The sequence below is a fragment of the Platalea leucorodia genome (genome assembly GCF_965183815.1).
Source record: "Platalea leucorodia genome assembly, chromosome: 19".
NCBI lineage: Eukaryota > Metazoa > Chordata > Aves > Pelecaniformes > Threskiornithidae > Platalea > Platalea leucorodia.
The window spans coordinates 3,893,477-3,916,436 of NC_138841.1; the positions used below are offsets into that span (position 1 = coordinate 3,893,477).

Genomic DNA, 22,960 nt, shown 5'->3' on the forward strand with positions numbered 1-22,960 from the left:
GGTGCCCCGGCCCTTGGGGAAGGGTCCTGCCGGAGGGGCAGGCAGCGACTGGGACTGCGCTGTCAGCTCACCACCTTCTAGGTATGGAAAGGGCACCTCAGGGTAGGCAGTTTTGGTTGCTACGGAGTTGCTTTGGGTGCTTTGGGTGTTTTTTGTTTGCTTGTTTAAGGTCTTTTCTACCCATTTGTGCCATCTTGGTGGGCTACAGCCATGTAGAGACTGCCAGAGAACCAGAGAAAGCCTTCTGAAATTTTATATCAGGACCTTGTTTCGAAGATGTCTTAGTACTGTGTTTAAATCTTTCTTTTTGCCTGATTTCTTTCTCCTGCAAGAGTTTTAACTCAATATCTAAACATAATTGATGAGAGCAAGTGTCCTGCTGCTTACACTCACCAATGCTTACTCTGATACTTTCCGAGACAACAGATTTATAACTTAATGAGAGCAGACTGCACTTGGCTCCCCGCACTGCGCCAAACAAATACGGTCGCGGCCGCTGTGAGAAACCGGTGAGCGACGGCTGAGCGAGAGACCCCGTCCTTTCTGTTGCCCCGTGTGCCGTTTGTGGGAGGGCTGCTCCAGGTCTCCGGGCAAGCCCAGGCACCCCGTCTTTCTGTGCAGCCTGATGCAAACACGTTGGGAATAAGCATTTACTACAGTCGTTCTCCTACGGTATTAAATTTCTCTGCTTTTCTGTAGGAAACGTCACAAGGAATATGGTTTCTCCAAGGCACTTTCTTCCTCTTGAAGGAGCGAGCAGGTGACTTGCCCAGACACTTCAGAAAGCCAGCAGCTTAAGTTCATCCTTGGCTTGAACAAATGATTTGCCTGTATTTGCGTCATGGGTGTAGGATGAATCTTTTGAACGTGTATCAAATGTTTATTTTAATAGTGCATGAGATTATTTATTGGAAGTGGTGTCCTTTCAGGAGCTGAGCTGCTAGGTGGTCACTAGTTGGAAACTTTTAATTATTCTAAGCGAGTAAATATCAAGCGCAGTGTTTGTGCCTTTTGCGTAGCGAGCATCCTCTTCTGCGTGCGTGCAAAACACGTCAGTAGCGTGATACTGTATTGGGATGAGAAAGGCGGGTGGTCTCGTGGGGGAATGCTTAGCTGCGCAGGACTATTCCTTTTTATTCCGTGTCCAGGGCAGTGCTTTTCAAAGGTGCTTCCATTTATTGTCGTGTGGCTTGACAGCAGGTTGACGGCAGGTCAAAGGGGCTGAAACATAAAATGTATGTCTTAAAACACGTGCTGTGTGTTCTGTTGTCTAAAATCGGCTAAGTTGGCAGGCAGTTTAGCCTACTGTCACGTGAAAGTCCTGAAATGGGTTTCAGTAGTGAAATAAGTTTTTTGACTAGAATGGTGTTGGATGTAGAGACCAGAAAATAAATCTTTACTAACTTAAGATTGTACTGAAATATTACCATTTGGGTTTACGTTGCCCTCCATGTGTTTAATTCTTAGTGAACCAGGGTGTCTATAGTATCGACTTTCTTCAGCCCTCTCCCAGCAGGCATCTAAATTCCAGTCTAGTTTGTGAGCTCTGCTGAACTTCTGATTTTTATTGGTTTTCGTACTGTCTATATTGTCTTTTTTCCCCCTCCTCATGTGCCTTTGTAAGCCATGGCATTGCAGTCCTCGTCATGCGTTAACTTGCCAATGCATCTCTTGTTCTTGCTTGTCTCCTCTCCAGGTTCCAATGATTCTGGTTGGCAATAAATGTGACCTGGAGGAAGAGCGTGTAGTCGGCAAAGAACAGGGTCAAAACTTAGCAAGACAGTGGTGTAACTGTGCCTTTCTAGAATCGTCTGCAAAGTCTAAAATCAACGTTAATGAGGTAACTATCAGCTGTTCCCTTGTCTTTCCTACTTCAGCATGAATACCACATTAAACCAGCATGCAGTCCTTCATATATTTCTTAACTGGGAAGATTCAGGATGATTCTGAAATCTCAGTGTAGGAAAGGCCTGCGATGCAGTGTATTTAGCTACTGCTTTCTCTTTGTTTTAAGGAGATCTGCTCCTTTTCCTCTGTAAAGGGTGGGTGACTTCTCCAGGTAAGTGCTTTCTATAGCCTGTCAGAGGACATGAATAGCAGAGGGTCCTGAGTAAGCCCAGTTAACCGGATGACTCTTAGCTTAGATAAACTTTATTTGGAAAGTATACTTTTTTCAAGATAACTGCTGCTGCTATTCAGAATTGGATTATGCCCCATTGTACTACGTGTCACGTTGCTTAGTGTTGGCTGTTCTTGAAAGTATTTGCTTTTCACGTTCCTGCTACGTCTGGCTGCTCAAGCAGACATCCCATCACAGTCCTGCTCTGGTAAGCCACTGACTTACTGAGGCCGTGTCCAGACATATATCTGTCTAAGCAGTTCCCCGCGTCTCAATGAGGAACACCTTTGCAGTCGGCGTGCCTTTTGCCGCTGCCTGAGGCAGTGTCGTTCTGCCGAGGGAGCTCTGCTTGACATCAGGCACCAAGTTTTTATTCTCTGCTGTGGATTATCTGACAGAGGCCACGTTTCCAGACACAAAAGCTAAGGTAACTCCATTGAGCATAGCTGGTTTGGTGCCAGGAGATAACTGGGACCGTTGAGGAGGCTGTGTGATAAGCATGAGCAGTAGGATCTTGGACCGGACCCAGCGTTCATTTGGCAGCTGGTGGGATGTGCGCAGCTCCGCACCTACCCGGCTGAAAAGGGAGGGAGCTCCAGGCTGAATGAATTGCAGCTTCTGTGGTTGGGATTAGCCTAGCCGTAGTGCGCACTAATCTAACCCGGTAAATATAGCTCACTGAGCTAGACTCCTGCCAGGAGGGATTTTTTTTTTTGTGCATGTGTCTGAGCTGCAGTAAAACTATGACTGTTAACGAAGAAACTAGTGGCTCAGCCATCAAACAGGTCGCCGTGGAGTATAACAAATTCTGTGTTATTTGTATTTCCACAGCTTGTGGCAGAGACTGACCTCTCGTTAGCCAAAGCTGCCTTAAGCTCTCCCGAGAGCTGTGGAGGAAAGGGGATTCTGTAGCAGGCAAAACACTGAACTGTCCTGGGGCGAATGCACGCCCATGGTTTACATACAGCCATCCTTAACCTGTGAATCCCGTGTCTCCGTGTTTCCCTGTCCTGTCTGCTGCCTCCGGTGGGACTCAGATCATAAGAGAAGAAAATTACGAACTGGGAGATTAGTTTCTGGTTTTATTGTGATCTTAATTTTCTGGTTTTCTGCCGGTTTATATTGTCTGGTTATGAAAAGCATAAAAGCTGAGGAAATCAAAGAGAAGAAACACCGTGAATCAAGCAACTTATTGTACTGGTTATTTGTTCTGCTGGCTCATGGACTGGGGGAGCGTTTTCATTATTCTGGGTTTTGGTTTTTAGCTACTTTTGGACTGCAACTTCGTTAAAATCTGTGCTAAAGGATGATAAATTTCTACGTGCCTTCAGAAATTCAGACTCCTGCACATCCTAATCGCATTCAGATCATCTTGGCTCTTGTTTAGAAAGGCTTAACTATGGAAAGTTGTTTTGCACCAGCATAGATGATGCCACTTATTAACTGGTTTCTCCTACAGAAACTTGTGCTTTGTATCTCATCTGTACACTTGTGAACGTCTTGGCTGTGTCCACTGGAGATTACAAACTGCTACTTCTCCCTAAGGCTGACAGTAGAAAACGGTAGCAATAAGCTTAGTAAAGCAGTAGCGTGAGCAACTCAAATGCTATTTAAAAGTATTTTACATGAGATCTTGATAAAGCCACCATCACGTTCTTTTCATTTGAAACTATTTAACTGTGCAGTAGTGCTTTTTCATGTAGGTAATAGCTGGAAAATCTTAAATTTCCAGTTGTTGCAATTTGTTATAAACTGTTTCTTTGTCTTCTGAATTTCCTTGGCATCAAGAAGAATTTGTGAGCCGTCAGCCACTCCAGGAAGGAAAAAAGTAAACAAGGACAAGGGTGGAGCTTTCTGAAGGTTTAAATATTTCTCCTCAATACTGTGACCCAGCTCCAAGCATTTTTGCAAAGCTCATTTTGCTATAAATGGGTTGAGTATTGCTGGGAAAACAACTCGCAGCAAAAGTGTTCACAAGAAACTTGTCTCTGAAGCTGAAAGAGGCCCCTGTAATCATCCCCTTCTGGAAGTGTCTGAGTTCAGGGCAGATGTTTGACTTCTCCTTGCTAATTTTACTAATAAACTCAAAAGATTAGACCAGGCAAAAAGGTGAAGTGATTAACAGCTCGAATCTGTTTGGCAAAGAGGAAAATTAACAGTGCATCCTATGCAGTGGGTGAATGAAAGCCACTTTTGAAGGTGAAAGCCAAGGAAAAGGGATGCCTTTCCCTGCAGCGACAGTACGCTGCCGTGGTGCAGCAGTGCTCTGCAGACACTCATCAGCCCAGGGAGCAGCAAGGAGAAGATGATCCTTAAGGATATTATGCCTGTCTTTCAAAAAAAACTTCTGTCGTTTCCTAGTTTTCTCCCACTTTTCCCAAGCAAGGGATTTGTGGCCATTCCATTGCCGGGCTCTTCTGAAGCCTTTGACGATAAGCAGCCCAAAGGAGAAAGCTGTGTGCTGCAGGGTATGAGTTTACAGCTCCCTTATATTCTGCACACTGATACGAGCTCTGTGCTCTCTTCTTCCATAAGCAGTTGCTTGAGAAACATGTTTAAGTGAATGCAAGCAGTTTAATTGAATTTATAAGACTGCAGCCACCAGGAAAGAGTATCAGCTTGCCAGCCTGCCTGATTTTTGACATTTGCATAGTGTTTTATCACTTTGATTTTTCAGTTTGTGTTTTTCATTTTCAGATCTTTTATGACCTGGTCAGACAGATAAATAGAAAAACACCAGTGGAAAAGAAGAAGCCTAAAAAGAAATCATGTCTGCTGCTTTAGACTCCCATTGCGCAGCAGCTCTGAGCCAGGTAAGAGGTGTCCAAATTCCACCCAAAGCTCAGGCCATCGAACCGCGGGCTGCTCCCAACAGAGAGAGGACTCGCTCCCCTTCCCTCCACTCCTCTTCCTTCTGGCTGCTCCCAAATACAAAATTCATTCCCATTCTGCTGCGTGTGTTGGACTTCTTAAAAAAGTCAGCTGTACCGACTGACCTGGCAGGGAAATACCTGCTTTTCTCCCTTTCTCCTTCTGCTTGGGTTGATGAGTGCGACAGAGCAGGAACTTCTTTTTTTACTCTTGCAGGTTCTCTCTCTGTCTTCTGACACCGTGCTCTGAGCCACCGTGGCTCAGTTTTGCTTCCTTTTAATGCTCTGCTGAAATTTGGTAGCATCTAGGTAACTTGTGTTATTGCTGCAGCTGCTGCCTCCGTCCTAGGTGCTATGGGGACAATTGCAGATTGGTTTGGGTGGGACATGGATTTCAATGGCAAAGAAATAAAAAGCTGCCCACCAAAAAAAAAAAAAAAAAAAAGACAAAAAAACACCCCAAGGTTGGACATAGCTATAAATAATCTTCCTGTGTATCTTGGCAGGGTACTCTGTGTGCTTACAGCTGTTCTATCGCACTCCTGAAAGAAAACAGCATTTCTGTAGCTTCAGGTTTTGGACAGAAATACCACCAAGGCTGCCCTGTCAGCTGCTGGCCCCTTAGCGTGCGCGGTGCTGCGCGGCGCCCTTCGGAGGCAGAGGAGGTGCGGGGTCAGTGGCCCGTCTCGGCCCTAGGACGTAGGCGATGGTCAGACAGCAAGCGGATCGTCCCGGGCGGCGGCTGCGGCGCGAAGCGCGCACAGCCTGCGGGCGCGGCGGGGCAGGGCGGCAGCCCGGCGCTGGAGGGACGAGTCGGGGAGGAATGAACTCACCGCGGCGCTCTGGCTGCGCCGGCTGCCTTCGTGGTCTCGGGCTGCACAGGCTGGCAACTTCTGATGATCTCTGTGACTCATCAGAAGCTCTGTATTCTGTTCTTTAGTTTCATAAAGAGGTGTAGTGTAGCTGGCAAAGCAAGTCAACTGCCCTTGTCCTACAGCGTTTAAGACAAACTTCTGGTCATAGAAGGATTTCAGGGATGGATTCCAGAGGTGGCTCTCTGCTTTCTGCCAGATCTGAAGTTCATGCTGTAGATGGCCATTTATGTAGCCTAGGTGTGACTGAGTAGGATAAATGGAGCTATGCAGTTAACCTGGCTTCTAATGACTTGTGCTTTATTGACTGAGTTTCTTATCCTGAGCTTTGAATGCCAGAAAATAATAGCTTAGCGTTGCGGGGAAACAATGGCTTTAGGAAAAGAAATTGAAGAGTACGTCTCAAGTGGCTTTTCCTCTTCCTCAGGTGATATATCTGAATTTAGCTAGTGTGGCGTCAGCCAGGATGGCTTCTTGGAGACGGGCTTGCCCAGCCCCAGGGAGGATGTGCTCCCTGCTCGGTGCGGCTCTGCCCTCGCCCTCCTGCCCGGGATCCTGCGCTGCAAAGCCCGGCGTTGGCAGCAGCGTAGCACTGAAATACCACACCTGCTACAGGAGCTCCTGCATTCAGTCAGTTACTGATGCGACTTCTCGTAACACTGGCTTCTACCCGTGCCCCCAAATCCGCTCTGCATCATTGAAGTACTTCACAGTGTCTCCCCCGTTCTTTGTAAATCTGTTCCCAGTTCATTGCCCGTGTGTTACAGCTGCAATAGGGCTCGAGGTCCCCAACTCATTAGACTTTAAGAGCATCTCAGAAATACAAAAGATGAAATCCCTTTCCCATAAATGGTTCATCCCTTGCTGAATTCAAAATCCACTTGAAGGCTGTGTCTCGTAAAGCAGATGAGTTGGAAGGACGCTATCGTTATCGCGGCAGAAGGACAGGGTGGCGGCTCCTCTGCGCTGCTCTGCTGCAGTCGTGATAAAACAAGAACTTGTTTCTTAGAGTTATAGTTTCCAAAGTCTCTTTTCTTTCCGTACCTCTGAACTCGGAGGGTGGGAGGAACAAACCCCGATCCCGGAGGAAGATAAGCTCTTCCTGCTGAAACGCTGCTGTTCTCGCAGGCCTGGGTGCGGGCAGTTGGCTGGGGCAGCTTTCAGACCTTTGGTCGAGACCGTTCATCTCGTCGGTGGGATGAGAAACGCCCCTCCATCACCTTTTTTTACTTTTTCTAGATTGCAGGAATGAAGAACTGTTGCCTACATGGAAAGTGCCAGCATTCCCAACTTCAAAACCTTACGGAAATTAATAACATATCTGAAGAAGCTTCTCCTGTTTTTATATACTATGAGAAGAATTTAGATCTTAAAATGGTTTGCACACAGTCCCTGGAAAAAGAAATTGCTCTGTGTATATCTCTTGGAAATTTAAGACAATAGTACTCCTCCTTTGCAATAGCAGTTAACAGATGTGAAAATACATATAATTGACTCTAGTGTATGATTATACAAAGGAGCATGGATGCATTTCAAATGTTAGATATTGCTACTATAATTAAAATTTCATATTGACCCTTTTATCATAATTTCTCCCCATCAAGCACTAAAAATGTTCCACCATTATATTTTATATCTATAACTATAGATATATATTATCTGAAATTGCCCTTTGAACTCACTGCAACAAATAACTTTTTGAGTCATTGACTTCATTTTATATTTAAAAGTCATGGAATATCATTATTTTCATTCTGCCATTATATTCTAATGAAAAATGTGCATAATGCTTTGGAAAAATGGGTCTTTTATAGGAAAAAACTGGGATAACTGATTTCTATCTATTTGTTTTAAAAGCAAAAATATATAATATACTAAACCAACTCTAATATTGCTTCTTGTGTTTTACTGTCACAGATTAAATTACAGCTTTTATGAATGATTAAATTTTAGTACATTTTCATTTTGTTTCTGTGTTTTTGTTACGGTTTCCAGGCTTTGGTTTTTACCCATTTCTTTGTGAATCCCTCTTCCGTCCTGGTAGATCAAGTATTTTGTATAACAAATGCCACCGGTATGTCGTTACGCTGATGCGATGTCCTCACGCACCCTCCTCGTTGGATGTATCTAATCCTATTGCACACTAAAGTACAGAAGGCTACTTTTAATTAGTTTTGTATATTCTTTTGAATGTTTAAAGACTGTATTCTGCTGACAAGATTTCCTCTGTACAATTATTTTTATATGTACAAATTTGGTTTAATGCTGTATCAAGGTCTGACCTTTACTGCGATCTCGGGTTTCACACGATGGTGTGCTTCGAGGGTGGAATCCCTGTTCTGCGGGGGCCCGTGGTGATCTCTCGCGGGCAGCATCTCGGCACGGAGCTGTGGAGTTGAAAGTTGGTTCTGTGCAAATACAATTTCAACAAAGCAAACGGCTGCTTTACGTTTTTAGACAAAATCTGGCTAACCTTACCTGATCTGCCCAGTCAGCTGAAGGGGCTTTTTGTTTCGTTTTGGGTTTGTTTCTCTTTTTTAAATACCTGTTGGTTTCATAAAATTTAAAAGAGCAGGATATGAAGAGACCCACGGTCGCTCAGCCTCGATCCTCCTGTATATATGCAAGTAAAAGAGCCGCCTCTGGGACCCGCGGGGCCCAAATCCCATCCTCGGTGCGACGCTGCTGGCATTCCTGCAGCGTTGGAGGACCTGCGCCTGCTTCGCTTCTGAGTAAGTGAGAAGAGAAATGTATCTTCACAGTGGAGAAAACTCAGGACGGACTTTGTCCTGGTTGTTTAAATGGGAAATCTAAATGTAATAGCTGGTGAACAGTTGTTCCTGGACCCGTTGTATAGTTTTATTGGAAACCAGGGGGGAGAAATTTCTATAAATAGGTTTTTCTAAAACTGTGTTACTGATGCAGCTGTTGAATAATACAGAGATCCCAGTTTCTAAATGCAGCCCAAACAAGACTGGATAAAAATCTTTGGATGACGATAATGTGAACACATCTGCCTACTTACAAGCTACTAGGACAAGCGTAGTTACTTAGCTGGTTGTCTTCAACCTACCTATGCGCTTCCTTTTTCAGGAGAAGCAGAAGCATGGTATTTGCAGGTTCGTTATCTTTACTAAATGTAAAAATATTTTAGTAATAAAGTAATTTTAATGTACATGCTGATTGCTAGATGTCTCGTCTATAAAAACAGAAACCTAACCCTAATTTTCTAGATACAGTGCGGTATAGAAGTTCATCAAACCTCATTTCGTGAATGCCAAGTGTCTTTTATACAGAAGAGCCGGCTACGGTACCTACTGCCAGCAAAGCTGGGGGTGCGGGTGCCGGGGGTGCTCAGCCTGCCGGGGCTTCTCCGCCTCGCTTCCGAACTTTGCGTCTCTGCAGCGTCTCCCAGTCCGGCGGTTCCCGCGGTGTAACTGGTTGGTCTGGTGAAGGCAAGTCCAGCCTCTTCCGTGGCGTTTTTTTGTCTGCTTGGCTGCACCAGGTGCTCCCCAGGGAGATGCATCTGCTCCGCTGACCGCGTCTCCTGCAAAAGCTGGAGTGCGAGAGGGGTTTGTAGTCGGTGCTGGCTTCCCAGGAGAGGCAGGAATGGCAGGCTGAGCCTGGGGTGCTCTCTGGGTTGCAAAACGAACAGTAAATTTGGTGTAAGAGATGGAGGAAGAGGTCGAAGTGGGGTGGAAACGCTTCCCAAGCCCGTTGGCTTTGCCACTAGATGGTGGTGTCGGAAAACATCAGGGGCCGGGAGGGGCTGGGGCGGTGAAGGTCTGAATGACATTACAGCAGGGTAAAAACAGTTTGCAGGATGAAGGCCCGGTTCTTGCCAGAGGTGCACCGGCCCTGATGGGATGCACCGGCCCCGGTGGCTGCGGCGAGGCAGGGGCCCGGGGTGCGCAGCTCCAGGGGCCAGAGGTTGGTCCTGCTCCGGGACACCTCAGTCCGCTTCCCTTTGTACCTTCCACAATGAATTAGTTTCCTCCCTGGATAAGATTTTTTTTTTCTTTTTTTTTTTTTAAATCTAATGGGTTTTAGCACAATAGCCCGAATTCTGCCCTTGGATACACTGCAGCAGACGCTACGTAGTATTACGTCCAAACAGAACGCGTCCTGAAGCACTTGGTGTTTAATGTTTCACTGGGTTAAAAATGAGTTTACTGAAGAATGTCCTAAAGAAAGGTTTAAATAAAAACCTTCCAGATGTAGTCGCATGCTTCTGCTTTTGACCAGTATCCAATCAAGCAAAGTAACATTTTGCTCCGAGGAAAGGAAGACATTTAAAATTTCAATGAAGCCCTGCAGTCCCCAAAGTCATCCAGCTCCTAGTTGTGTTGATTGGAGCTGTGCACAAATTCAGCCAAAGTGATTCACTGCTGTCCGTGCAGATACGCCGTCCTTCAACTTCTCAGCCTGTATTTATCTATCTATTTTCTGTGTTATCTAAAGGTTATTTTAAATCACATTTTCCCGTCTAATGCGGGTTGGATCAGACGGTAACTGCCTGGTAACGCCCTGCCTGGCTGGAGAGTTGTAATTGCAAGTTTTGATTTTGATCCAAGCGCAGAAGCGAAGCAGGAGCCGTGGAAGGCAACGTCACGTCGTCGTCGGCGAGCGCGGTGGTGCTGCACCTGCGATTTGCTCCGCTGCCTCTGAGCTGCAGAGGCGTTCTTGACGTCGCACTGTGCTGATGGGTGAGGTCTCGCAGCCAGCAGCAACATGAGAAATTTGATATTTCTTCCCTGAAAGGGCTGTCAGGGCCTGGCCCAGGCTGCCCAGGGCAGGGGCTGAGTCCCCATCCCTGGAGGGATTTAAAAGCCACGGAGATGTGGGGCTTGGGGACATGGGTTAGCGGTGGCCTTGGCAGTGCTGGGTTAGCGGTTGGACTCGATGATCTTGAAGGTCTTTTACAACCTTAACAATTCTATGATTAAATTCAGAGTCAACCTTTGTCAAAGTCACCAAAACTAATGAACGTTGTATTTATTTTGCCAGGACTAGGCACTGAAGAAGTGAAATCGACTTTTCCAGCAGCCCAGGCGCCGTTCCGCGAGCAGCCGGGCGCTGCCGGGCCGTCCTCCCCGCTGGGGCCGGCGCCGCTTCCCTCTGCAGCGGCTGTTCAGCGCCCCGGCTTTCCGCCGCAGCGCGGTCTGCCCGGCGTGGTGCTGAGGTCTCTCGTCTTCCTGGGAAGAAAACCCCCAAATTCAGAGGCGAGCGCTGTGCGGGAGGAGGGAGAGGAGCTGCTCTGGAAGATCCCCAGCAGCATCACAAAGTTCTGGCACAAAAAAAAGATAATGCCCAGCGGCAAAAACAGCGCTCAGCTGAGCTCGGTGCCTGTGGGGTTTCCTGGGCTTTGAACTTGGATCCATTACCAGTGCAGGCGTTCAGTGGCCAAGGTACTGTGCAGTGTTTTGTGGTGGTTTCACCCACCACTCACCTGGAAAACCAGTTCCCCTTCCACGAGGGTGGCTGCTGTGAGCAGGGCCAGGAGCTGCTCCTGCCTGCTCCCCTGCCTGCGCCCCGGAGGGGGTCCCGGTCTGCCTGGGCCGCGCAGGAGCCTCCTGCCCGTGGTCAGAGCCGAGGATGGGCAGGTTCGGCCGACGTGCGCCCGTGCTGCGGAGGGCTCTCAGCTCCCAGCCTGGGGCAGCTCGGTGCAGAGCCCCAAGCCAGCTCTAGAAACAGTCTAATTAGAGGCGATGCCAGGGCTAATTAGCCATGCTGCAAGCTCACAGTAGCCCTGGCACAGTGCTGTGCTAACGTGGCTGCTCCTGGCTGAGGCCAGGCTCTTGTCTTTAGCTCAGTTACTTGCTAATCCCAGTGTTGGGAAGCAGCGTTTGTATTAGCCTGGGTCTGAAACAAGCCTTTTCTCCTCGCTTTGCAGAGAACTTGCACACAAGTCAACTCAGCTCATTCCTTGTGTCTGTCAGCAGCAGGTAGAGGCCGGAGTGGTGAGTGACACCCCCTTATCGACAGTGTCCTGGATCCTCTGTCCCCCAGCTCCAAGGGGATGCGCTTCAGAGGCAGCAGCAGAGGAAGATGAAATCGTTTGTCAGAGATTTTGGACAAGTCAGTGACAGAGGGGGAATTACAGCCCCATCCCGCTGGCTTGGCCGTGCCAGCTCTTTACTAAATCCCGATTGCACCCTGCCCTTTTGGGACAGAGGAATCGCTCAGACGAGCGTGTCTCCCCGTATCGTTGTCCCTGGCCCAGCCGCTCTCGCAGTCCCAGGCAGAAGCCCGAGTTCAAACATCCATGGCATTTTCTTTGGGTGGTACCAATGTTTAAGGCCAAAAGCCAGCCCCCCTGCTGGCATGTCACGATGGCTCGGGGGTGAAGAAGGAGCCTGTTGTGCTGCGGAGGGGAGGATGCTCCGGGCGCTGGCAGCGTTCCCGTGCTGCGTGCCTGCGGGGAGGCGGCTGCGGCACGTGGGCTGGGCGGCAGCAGCAGGGCATGCACGGCCGGCAGCTGCTCTCCGCTGCCGCGGCCTGAGATCAAGCAACAAAGGGCAAATTCATGGGGCCGAGGGCGGCTCAGCGGGCTGAGCACACTGGTGTATTATGGAGCTGGGTGAGGCAGTGCCGGCAGCCTCTGGCAGCGGGCTGACCACCTCGTGCTGCGCGGGACCACCTTTGCTTGCAGGATGCTGCCGGAGGCTCCCGGGATTAACTTCCATGGAGCACTGTTTTGCGGCCAAGAAACTGGAGAAACCCTTGGGTGTCCTTCAGAACGACCCCGCGGAGAGCAGCAGCCACCACAAGCTGAGCTCATCTCCGCAAAATGGAAGTTAACAATAATTTTGCCTTTTTTTTTTTTTCCCCACGAGTGTTTTAAATATAAATCAAGTTTCTTGCAACCCATTTTGAGTGAGTGACGGTGGAGCTGAGGGAAAGCAAGCGGCGTTGCAGCTCTGCTGCCCTTTCCTACCCAAGTTGTTACAAATCGTCGGACAAACTAACTTCAGATGTTAAACCTTTACTCAGCCTTCCCCGTGGTTTGTGTGTGGATCTAACATTTTGAGGGCCACAGGCGTCCAGCATCCTACGACCATTTTTCATTTAGCTTTGGAAATAAGCAGTGTCAAGCTGCTGTGTCAGCGTGGCTTAAATTCACAGGAGAACTCATTTGATTTGGAGCACTGTACGTTATTAAATACGACTGCACGGGCGCCCCTGCGGGATAATCCTGTATGATAAATGATGTTTGAAATGAGGGAGACCCGATCCCGGCCGTCTCGCACGCCGGTCACAGTTAATCTGCGGGAACAGGGAGCGGCACCGCTCCATCGCGGGTGTGCGGAGCAAAGGGCAGAGGCTGGACTTGGACAAACCAGCAGCCAAACCTGCGACACGATCGGCCCCGAGCATTGCAGCAAAGACAAACCGAAGTGGAGCATCTTTCTGTAACGCAGTAAAGCCAACGCTTACGTACCCACGGGTTTCTCTCCTGTAATGTGCACCTTGGTCAACTGACTCGATATTTTCTATGGCAGAAATCTGGCAAGAAACCTAAAAGGCAAACAGGAGCCTCTTGTTTTCTGAAATCCCATTAGAAACATGCGTGAATTTCAATGGAAACAAGAGAAAGCATCCATTTTCTGGAGGACTCTGGCACAGGGAGATACTTACTTGTCCTGTCATTATATCACAGGCTCTAATTGAGCAAGCGATGACACATGCTTTACTGGCCTCGCAGTGAAGTTTTTCTGATCTAAATGTGTCAATTTGGTTCTGACATGAAAAGCCATTAAGGCCCCTGATGCACGGGGAGGATAAACGTGCCCGGCAGCTCCTCGCTGCTGGCCCGCGGGTGGCTCTGGGGCCAGGAGGCTGCGCCCCAACCGAGCCGGGGAGCGCTGAACAACGAACGGCACCTCGGGTTTAAAAGGAACCACGGTGAATGCGTCTTGTCATCGGCTGGGCCTTAAACGGTGAACTCCTTCAGTGCCCTCTCTCAGCAGAAAAGGCCACCCCAAAAGAGGTTTTGTCCAAGAAACTCTCAATGTCCCATTTGTTAGCGGTTGTTTAAAGGGTTTCCTCATTACCAGTAAACTTGCAGAGCTCTTCTGCCCGCCCCCCGAGACAGGAGAAGAACTGGACGTCTTCAGGAGATGGAGTCAAGCTAAAGGAGTCCTCTAACAAGGGACTTGGCTCTCTCGAAACCCCAGAAAGCAGAGCTGCGGCTGCTCTCCCCTTACGGCCTCTGCTCCTGCCTTGGCGGGTTGCTCCTGCAGCCGCTCCCGGAGGGGAGACCCCGGGGAGGCTCTGCCGGGAGGCGCTGGCTTCAGCCCCGTCCCGAGCCAGGTTTTACGTGTCGGGACGACAGCAGAGCGGAAAGCAAGGAAGCCACTCTCGGGGCTGGTATTCACTGCTGCTCGGGCGCTGTGCACCGGAGCCAGGCTGCAATTTTTGCATGTTAAAATTTGCTAGATGACTGTGGCACAGCTGGGTTGTCCCGCTGCAGATTTCACACCAGTTTTTGCAGGAGCAGGACCTGGATTTGCTGCACTCCTGAGCTCAGGGTGTTCCCTTTTATTCAATACATGATGCAGAGTCTGATTAGCAGCTGACAGGCAGCTTTTGGCCCTCTCCTGAAACAATCAGCATTTAGGGCTTGACCAAGAAGGATTCGGTGTGAGATAAGCTTCCCAGAGTGGGGCCAGGACTGAAGTAAGAATTGAATAAGTGTGAGGTGGTGAATAAGACGCGTAAGGATGAGTCAGAGCAGCTGGAGGCAAAACCACTGCCCTTGGGAAGGAGGGAAAAGGCTCCTCAGTGTCTCCTCCGCTGCCTGCCAGCGGTGGGACCGAGCTCTTCAAGGTGCCAGCAGTAGATTTTCTAGGGGGAAAGGCTGGGGAGGGACTTCCCTGGGGTCTGTGCTGGGGTGCGCGGCACCCCGCGTCCCGCTGCAGCCTGCTCTGGCTCCGGGCCGGCGCAGCGGGTGCTCGGCTTCAGCGAGCGAGGCGCGAAGTTCAGCACGTGCCCACGAGCTGGGGCCCGGGACCAGCGGCGTTCCCTGCCTCTGGAAGTCGGGTGTCGTCCCCTGGAAAATGTGAATTTATTTGCTGTTGTATTATAGGAGCCGTACATTCCTGATGGGATTGGGGGTGTGCTGTTGCCGTCTCGCTTCACTGCTGTTGGATTTCCCACTTCCTTTAATTTTTTATCATTTTGTTTGGTTGCTGCTCTCAGTAGAGATGGCTCTATGGGAAGTATGAGAAATCAAGTGTTTATTTTTAGAAACTGCAAAAAGGGTTCAACCCAAGGCAAATACAATTACTTCAGGTTGCACGCAGGCTTCTGAGAAGCACGGAAGAAATATTTTTCTAAATAGCAAATGCCCTAAACACCAATGCCGTGAAGCCACCGTGCAATGAAAGCATCACTTAACCATTTGAGGAGTACGTTTAATTCCACGGGGGTGGGAGGCGGTGCTGGCCGCCTGCTCCGGACACCCCGACGCTGGCCGCGGTCCCGGGCACCCCAGCCCACGACGGGCCCCGGCCCCCCCGGCCCCCCCGGCCCCTTGCACGGGGCAGCGAGCGCTCGCTGCTGCTCCTGCCAACACCCCTCTGCCTCTTTCAGCCCGAAGGCCTGCTTCTGTCCTCTGGGGTATTTTTCTGCTTGAAGGGACCTCCCCGATGCTATTCCTGGACCAGTTTTAGGGCATTCGTTGCCCAAAGCTTCTGCTGGGTTGTTTCAGGAGACCTCGTGGCTGGGGAAGAGGAGAAGGGGTGGGAGAGAGGCTCCTCAGTTGAAAGCTTTCACTCTATAATTAAGCTGAACAAGAGACTCTGAGCTAAATCTCTGTTTCTCTTGCTCTGCCTGAGCGAACACAAAGAGGAGAAAAGGACTGAACCAGACAATTAAAACAAGCAATAAAATTGCACAGAGAGGTCCGCGGAATGATTTTTCCTTGACACGCTCACCCACAACAAGTGCCACATGCCCTGTGTATAAATCGCAGCTGCCCAGACTTGCTTAATCGTCCCATTGTTGTTTTACAATATTAATTAAACATTCCTCTGGGATTGTTCGCATCCTAATTAAGTTGGGAACTTACAAAAGACGGTGAAGAAACCAACCGAGTGTGTGCTGGGGGATGCACAACCCAGTTCTGCTAAACTGTGTGCAACCCTGTTTAAAAAAAAAAAGTTAAAATTGCAGGAGGACTGTGGCTAAAAGCATTTTTAATAGTCAGCAACGACGGGGACTGTTTGATTAATGGTCCTTGGGGATGGAGAGTGGCTCTTTGCTCCAGCAGCGTTTGGAGGGAGAGCTGTAGGCAGCGAGGGGCTGTCTGGGCGCGCGGGAAGGGACGAGGGTCTCCCCCCGGCAGCGAGACACGAGCGAATCGTCCCTGGCAGAAACCCACCGATATCAAAGGGCCAATTAATCCGCAGCTGCTCTGCAAGGGGGGACGGGGACGGCGGGAGACAAGGAGCTTCTTGAATCGCATTCAGCCGCCCCACGCGGGTGGCAGCTGGGGGCCGGGGCTGCCCTCGCCCCGGGGCTGCGGCATCGCCGCCTCCCGCCAAAAGAGGAATCCCGAAAATCCCACCGGGGCAAGGGCGCAGGGCAGGTGGGAGCGCAGGGCCGGCCGGCCAGACACCGACCGGCATCGACACCCGTGTGCGACAATGTTTTATTGCAGTGCGATCCTGGCTTCGCTGACATCTCCAGTGCTGGCGGAGAAACCGTCCCAAGCCTCTGCCCTGCCGGAGAAATCTTCCCCGAGGGAAGGAAACACGGCGGTCACGTTCCCTGCCTGCCTGCTGGGCTGAGGCTCGTCCTCCCCGTCTTCTCCTTTTCTCCTTTCATGTAGCGAGGAAGAGTTGAGCACATTGTTCCCAGCTCAGCCTCATGCACCCTGCAGGGATGTACTGTGAATTACTTCCCAAATTATGTGAGTAATTAAAATCAATGAGAGGGTATCCTGTTAAATAACGTAATTAGATGAGCGTAGCAAGCAAGATGAGTGCAATAGCGTTTTTGTTCTCCTGCCTGGAGACAGCTTTTAACTCTTTCCCTATTTTCTCTTCCCCGGGAAAGGCAGGCAGGGCTCCTCAGCCTGCCGACGGCCGTGCTGCTCCGCACGCCCCACTCGTGCTAACGCTGAGGTTTTTCCAGGATCTCCAAAGCCTCTGCCTGCTTCCTTCAGTGCTTCTTCCAGACACAGGATTTTCTTTCCCCTCAGTCTCCATCTCGATGTTATGTGGAGAACACTCCGGCAATGCTGCAACTTGAAGCCCACGAACATCTGAAACTCAGAGAAAACAGAATTGACTCTCCACTTTAATTTAAGACCACGGCAAATGAAAATAAGCCTCATGCAGTGCTGCACTCCAGCAACTGAATTGTAATCGGAGGGCCCCATGGGGTGGAAATGAGAATTAATCTTGATGTGCATAATGAATTGGCTGAGCCCGTCACCTACGGACGAGGTGCAGCCGCAGGTACCTGTCTCGCAGGCCATCGGGCGTTTTTCCAGGGCGTAAAGCAAGATGCGGGGCCGGGAAGGACGAGTGGCAGCGCGAGCTGGGGCTGGGTCAGCAGCCGAAGGTCTGGGGCTACAAACGTGTACATTCACAAAGGCACTGTGAGTCTCATGTCTTAATTCCAGAGAAAACCAAATGGCTCAGGCACCCAAGGGCTAAGAGTCACTTTTGTTCTATTTCTGCTTGTTTCAGGGCAGGGACTGAAGCCTCAGTCCATTAAGAGATGCACATGGATAGCTCGCTCTTTCTGCATGGAGTGCTATTAACTTCCAAGGGGGCTCTGGTAAGGGTAAAGGCATCTGGCCAGATGGCTCTCGTTGCAGGGCTGGGATCTAAATAATTAATTTATAGTATCATGTTCATGACTTTGCTGTCTCCCAAAGGAAGCACTGAAAAGTCCTTAACTTGGTGCTTATTTTTTCCAGCTGCGATGCACAGAGAGATGGGAGTCTATGCATTCTGTTTTATTTTAAGCTTGTTTGTGATTTTCCAAGGTAGTGAATTGTTGCAAAGATGCGTCACATCTAATTACACTTGTCACATTAAATCATATTATGGCGAAAGACCTGAACTCCTGCTGGGAACGTAATCCCCTCCGGTAGGGATACGAGGAAATTTACCTTTGACATGCTGCAGGAGTGACAGGTTGTTCTAGAAGAGATTTAATCTCACCCACAAAGGGCATGAGCACCTCCTCATCGAGCCCTCGCCACGCAGACGTCCCTCCTGCCCGGGTGCGATGCCAGCGCCGTCCCCGCCGCACAGCCACGCCGGCACCCCGCTCTGCCGCTGGCGGCTCGGGGCCGCTCGTGCACCCAGGGCTCGGCACACGTCGGGGAGAGCCGGCCCCGGCACCCGTCCTTGCAGCACGGCAGGGTTGCGCCCGTGCTCCCAAGCAGAGGGAAAGGAGGTAGGAAGCATCGCCCGCCGTGTGTTCGTCTGAAACTGCAGGTGTTGCTGTTTTACAGGCAGGGTAAGAAGAGTAGCTCATCCTGTCCGTCTCGAAGTGATTTACAGGTCCCATAAAACCCCTGCAGAAGGAGGACTTTTGCTCGACTTTTCCTGGCAATACATCTTATCTCCTGTGGATTTCCCAAGGCTCTGTAGCTGCAAGTAGAGTGTTTGTTCCCATTCATGTTAGGAGACACCTTAAAAAGGCAAATAACATATGTATTCTGTGAAAAGCTCAGATACTCTTGCTAACAGAATTGCTAACATCAGTGACGTGTTTGAAAACCAGGTACGCGGTAACTAGAAAGATCCCCTCTTGAATTCTTTTAAATCCAGAGGACCTGATCTCTCCTTTTTTCCAGCAGAGCTCAATTCAGGGTACAGGAGCCTCAGTACAAAACCGACCATGACTCGTTTCCACACAATTAGCATGAGCGCATGCAGATCAGGCAGCTGCATGCATAAACGCCTGGCTGGCTGCCTCTGGGTGCAAACTCTGAGTAATCGGTCTGGAACAGCGCGAAGAGGCGAGGAGGGGGGAGGCTGAGCAGGTAGCTCGGGTGACCTGCAGCCGCGTGACCCCTGAACAGGACCGAAGGCAAGCAACATCCTCGGAGCCGGGCAGGGTTTCGTGATCACGGGCCCGAGGAAGGGAACACGCGGGGCTCTGCAAGGACATTGGCAGCAGTGGCTCCCGGGCCAGAGCTGCTCCTTTTGCCCTCGCAGGGGTGAGGGAGAGACCAGGTCCCCCAGGTCCCCAGGACACTTCTTCTGGCTGCCTTGCTGGCCGCGCTGGCTGAGAGGAGAGCTGTTGGGCTGGATGCGGTTAGCAGAGTCACCGGGCACAGGGACGTGCTCAGAGCTTGTTCCTTGCCGTGTTACACCGCTGCCTGCCACAGCCTCTGCCCACGCTGCTGGCAGCGCTGCTACCAAGACGCTGGGTTAACTGGGACCTCATTTCTTGCTGCCCTTCGGGAGGAGCTGGTGCTGCAATGCCTTCAGTCTGGAGCAGAGGTGAAAGAAACTGCAATGTTTCTGCTCCCTGGGGACACCCAGCCAGTCCTCTGAGGAACTTTTTCAGCTCCAAAAGATTGTTACAGACCACAGAGGACAGAAAATACAATGTGAGGGCCTGGAGTGACCTTTCAATTATTCTAACAAGGCAAAGGCAGGTTGCTGTTAGCATATGTGTTTAAGAATAAAGCAACTGCTTCATCGGGCAACTGCTTATCTCAGTGCGAGGGTCTCCTCCCGGCGCTGCCCTCTGCTCGCGGAGCCTTCGGAGGCGAGAGCCCTCTGTTCTGCAGCCTTCAGCCAGGCTCTGCCTCCGCAGCGGCTGTCACCGGCAGAGCAAAGGGACTAATTAAACCTGACAGAACGTCACGTTCGTTATCTCCAGGTTCGAAATGTCACATCGCTGACTCCAGCCCGATGTCGTGAATGCGGCGAAGCCCTCTGGGAAGGTCCAGCCTGAATTGCTGGCTTAGTCTGTTAATGAGGGAGCGGATCTCCCTCCTCGCTGAGCGGTGGGACCTCCGTGGCCCCCCGGGCAGCGCGGCGCTGGCGGTGCCGGAGCCAGCACAGAAGCCGCGTGGTAAAGCCGGCGTGAGCCACCTCTGTGCCATGAGCACCCGGCTCTGCTCGCTGCCAGGGAGGCTCCTCCGCCCGCCGGGGGACCCTGTGCCAGCCCGGCGGGAGGAGGCGACAGCCGGTGCAAGGTCAGCCCGAAGCCGCTCTCCCTCCGCTCCCACGCCAAGGCTGCGGCCGCATCCAGCCCCTTCCCCTGCGCCGGCGGAGGGGCCCGGGTGGGCTTTGGTGCAAAGGAGTGAGCGTGAGCAGGGACCCCTCGGCCTCCCCTCCGGACCCTGGGGGGTTGTGTCCTGCCGGCTGCCGTGGGAGCTAAGGGCACATTCATAGCATGTCGGGAAGCGCTTTCCAAATTAACCTCCAGCCTGCCCAAGGTGAGGACCGACCCAGGATCAGGCGTTTCTTCTTTCTGGGATATTGATTTTCCCCTCTTTTGCTTTCCTGTTCAGTGAAAGCCAAGAAATGTGAGCCAGCTCAGAGGCTTTGCTCAGTACCCTTATTGCAGGAAAGACTCCTGAAAAACAGGCAGCTGAGAAGTCGCTGGAGAGGGCGAGCGCCCGGCCAGGACCGAGCGCCCGGCGGCAGCAAGGCAAGCGAGGAGGCTGAGGAGATCAGCCCCAACCGGGAGGCTGAGCCTGGGCTCCAGCGCTCCTGGCCGGGGCAGAGCCGGGCCGAGGGGGCAACGGCCTCCCCCCACGGTGCCGCAGCCCGGCCTCGGCTGGGGCAAATTGCTGCAGAAAACTGGGGTTTATTTACGCTTTAAAACCAGCATAGGAGACTGCCTGCCAGCTGGAAGGGGGTACGACTTCTTGATTAGAAATGCCACGTGGATACAAATGAACTTGAACAAAAGGAAAGAGAAATAAAATACAGCCTCTTTCTGCAGAGGCAAGGACGCTAAAGGAGCGTGGTCCGGCTTTTAGAAATGCTGCTTAAAGAAGTAGAAGAGATTCTGCTGCTGATTAATAATATGATGAAGGTGATTGGGAATGTGCTGGAGCAAGTAAAACAGTGCTGGACTTTGAATAAAATGGATCTTATTTCAGCCAGGATGTGGCAATTGGTTTCTTTCCTGCCGGACTCAGTACGAGGGGAATTGAGGGGAAATTGTTAAATTTGCTCAGTCTCCGGTCAGAAAGCCTTTCGGGTTCGTTAGGCGCATCAGCACGGATGGCTAACGGGGACAGAGCCCAGTATCGTTAGGGAAGACGAGCGCTGGCCCTGGGGAGGCTTCGGCGATGGTGCAGATTTGCTGGGCGCGTGGGCTCCTCAGCTTCAGCGGGTGAACAGCAAACGTAATGCGCGTCGATGGGAACGGAAAACACGATGGGCAGCAGCCAGCCTGTATTTTCCTTTCCTCTTGCCCAGCATTAGCTTAAGAAGCCCCATCCCATTGTCAGAAGAGTAAGCTGTGAAATGGTTTTGAAAATAAAGGCTTTTTAATTACAGGCACATTTGCGAGCCTTCTGGAGGCCATCTGGCTGGAAGAGCGGGGTGTTAGCATCGGCGCTGGTGGGGAAGGGAAAGCCCAGAGAGGCAGTGAGGAGCCGCTCCTGGAAAAGCACTCTATTAATGTTAAGAGCCAAATCCTCTCTATACATTAAGCCATATGGGCCAGATCCAGCACGTACCCATTTCAGCGGTGCTGGATCTGCCCGGCAGCGGCAGAGACGCGGTGCTGCGTGAGGTGGGCGCTGGAAGGGGCCGGGCTGTGCTGCTCATCCAGCCCCTCGGCCGAGCAGGAGCCCGGCCGCCCCCCGCCGAACGGGGCACCTAACAACAACCAACAGCACCTAACACCGTCCTGCTCCGACCTGCCCGTTCCCGCTGCCCACCCGCGCTGGAGGGAGGTTTCCAGCCTCTGGCAGGAGGCGTTCAGCACAGGCAGAGCTGGGGTCCAGCAGCAACCTCCTCCCCTTGGCCACAACCACCAGGCGCACAGTGAACAGCAGCTCCCCTCCTGCCAGCTTCTTAATCCCTGGTGTTCGAACGTTATTGGCGTCGAATTAACTCCAGTGCATTTGACCCGCCTGGGCTTAACATACCCAAAGAACAGAGATTTCTAATAAATCTGAATGCCTAAGCTTCATTTGCCATTGCTGCCTTCCACGGGGCAAGTTCATGGGGGAATGTGTTTCTATAATCACTGTCCTGTGTTTGGTGTTAACTATTCCTATCAAAGATGCAGAACACAGCCAGGGCCTCATTAAAGGCTGTCATTGTGCTAATTAGGTAGGTTTCATACTTAATAACGGGGAACTATTTCATGGCAGTTTCATGAAAAAAAAAAGGAGAAAAAGCCATTATAATTTCAGGAAAAGTCCCTGGAGAAGTGAAATGGTAATTCACAAATCCTACCCTGATCTATTAGCAGATCCTGCTCTGGAGACTAAATTAGGTGGGATGTCTGGCTTGGCTGATATTCTTTATTATTTGAATGCCTCTTAAAGAATATTTATTAAATATTTTTTTTCTCTTAAGAACTTTGAGATGCAGCTACATTTACTTGCAATTTTCAAGTGGCTGTTTGAAGCCTAGGTCACACTGAATTTGTCACAGCAAACACCCTGGAACATCCTATTTCGATGCAAAACATCCTTTGAAGATACACAAGAGGCAGAGAGAACATAAATACATTTGAAACTATGTTGGGCATTCGGTCAGCTGTCTGTGCAAAGTGCCCCCGGAGGGATCTGTTACTTTGGAAAAAGAAGAAATTAAGCAACCACCACCGCCTCTGTCCTTGGGCCGGGGTTCATCCTTCGTGGTCCCCGCAGCAGAACGCTCGCCTCGCTGGCAGCTGCGGGCAGGAGCGGAGGGAGGAGCGGTGGGTGCCGGGGCGGCGCAGGGACCCCGCACGGGCTCTGGCCCCGCCACCGCCGGCTCCCATCCCGCTCACGGGGATTCGGGCGGGAGCGGGCACGGCAGAGCTGGCTGCAGCAGGAGCGATTATTTTGGGTGGGAAAGGAACACGTGGGCGGCAGCTGGGGCCAAGAGCAGCCCTTTCCACGTGAAACTAGAAACAATGGTATTTCCTCCGAGCAGGGACAGAAA

General features: G+C 50.8%; 1 protein-coding gene across 6 annotated transcripts in view; it reads left to right on the forward strand.

Moving 5' to 3' along the window:
* RAP1A (RAP1A, member of RAS oncogene family) overlaps positions 1–9,001 on the forward strand; it is a 43,607-nt gene extending 34,606 nt beyond the window's left edge. For 5 of the 6 annotated variants that reach the window (XM_082330013.1, XM_082330014.1, XM_082330017.1 and 2 more), the window contains exons 7-9: positions 1,697–1,840; positions 4,817–4,932; positions 7,101–9,001. In XM_082330013.1, coding sequence (XP_082186139.1) covers positions 1,697–1,840; positions 4,817–4,903 — 231 coding nt within the window. In that variant the 3' untranslated portion in view covers positions 4,904–4,932; positions 7,101–9,001. Of the gene's footprint in view, positions 1–1,696; positions 1,841–2,014; positions 4,588–4,816; positions 4,933–7,100 lie in introns of those variants that run through there. The other variant, XR_014230157.1, reaches the window with a different exon arrangement.
* Positions 9,002–22,960: the final 13,959 nt, after the last annotated feature.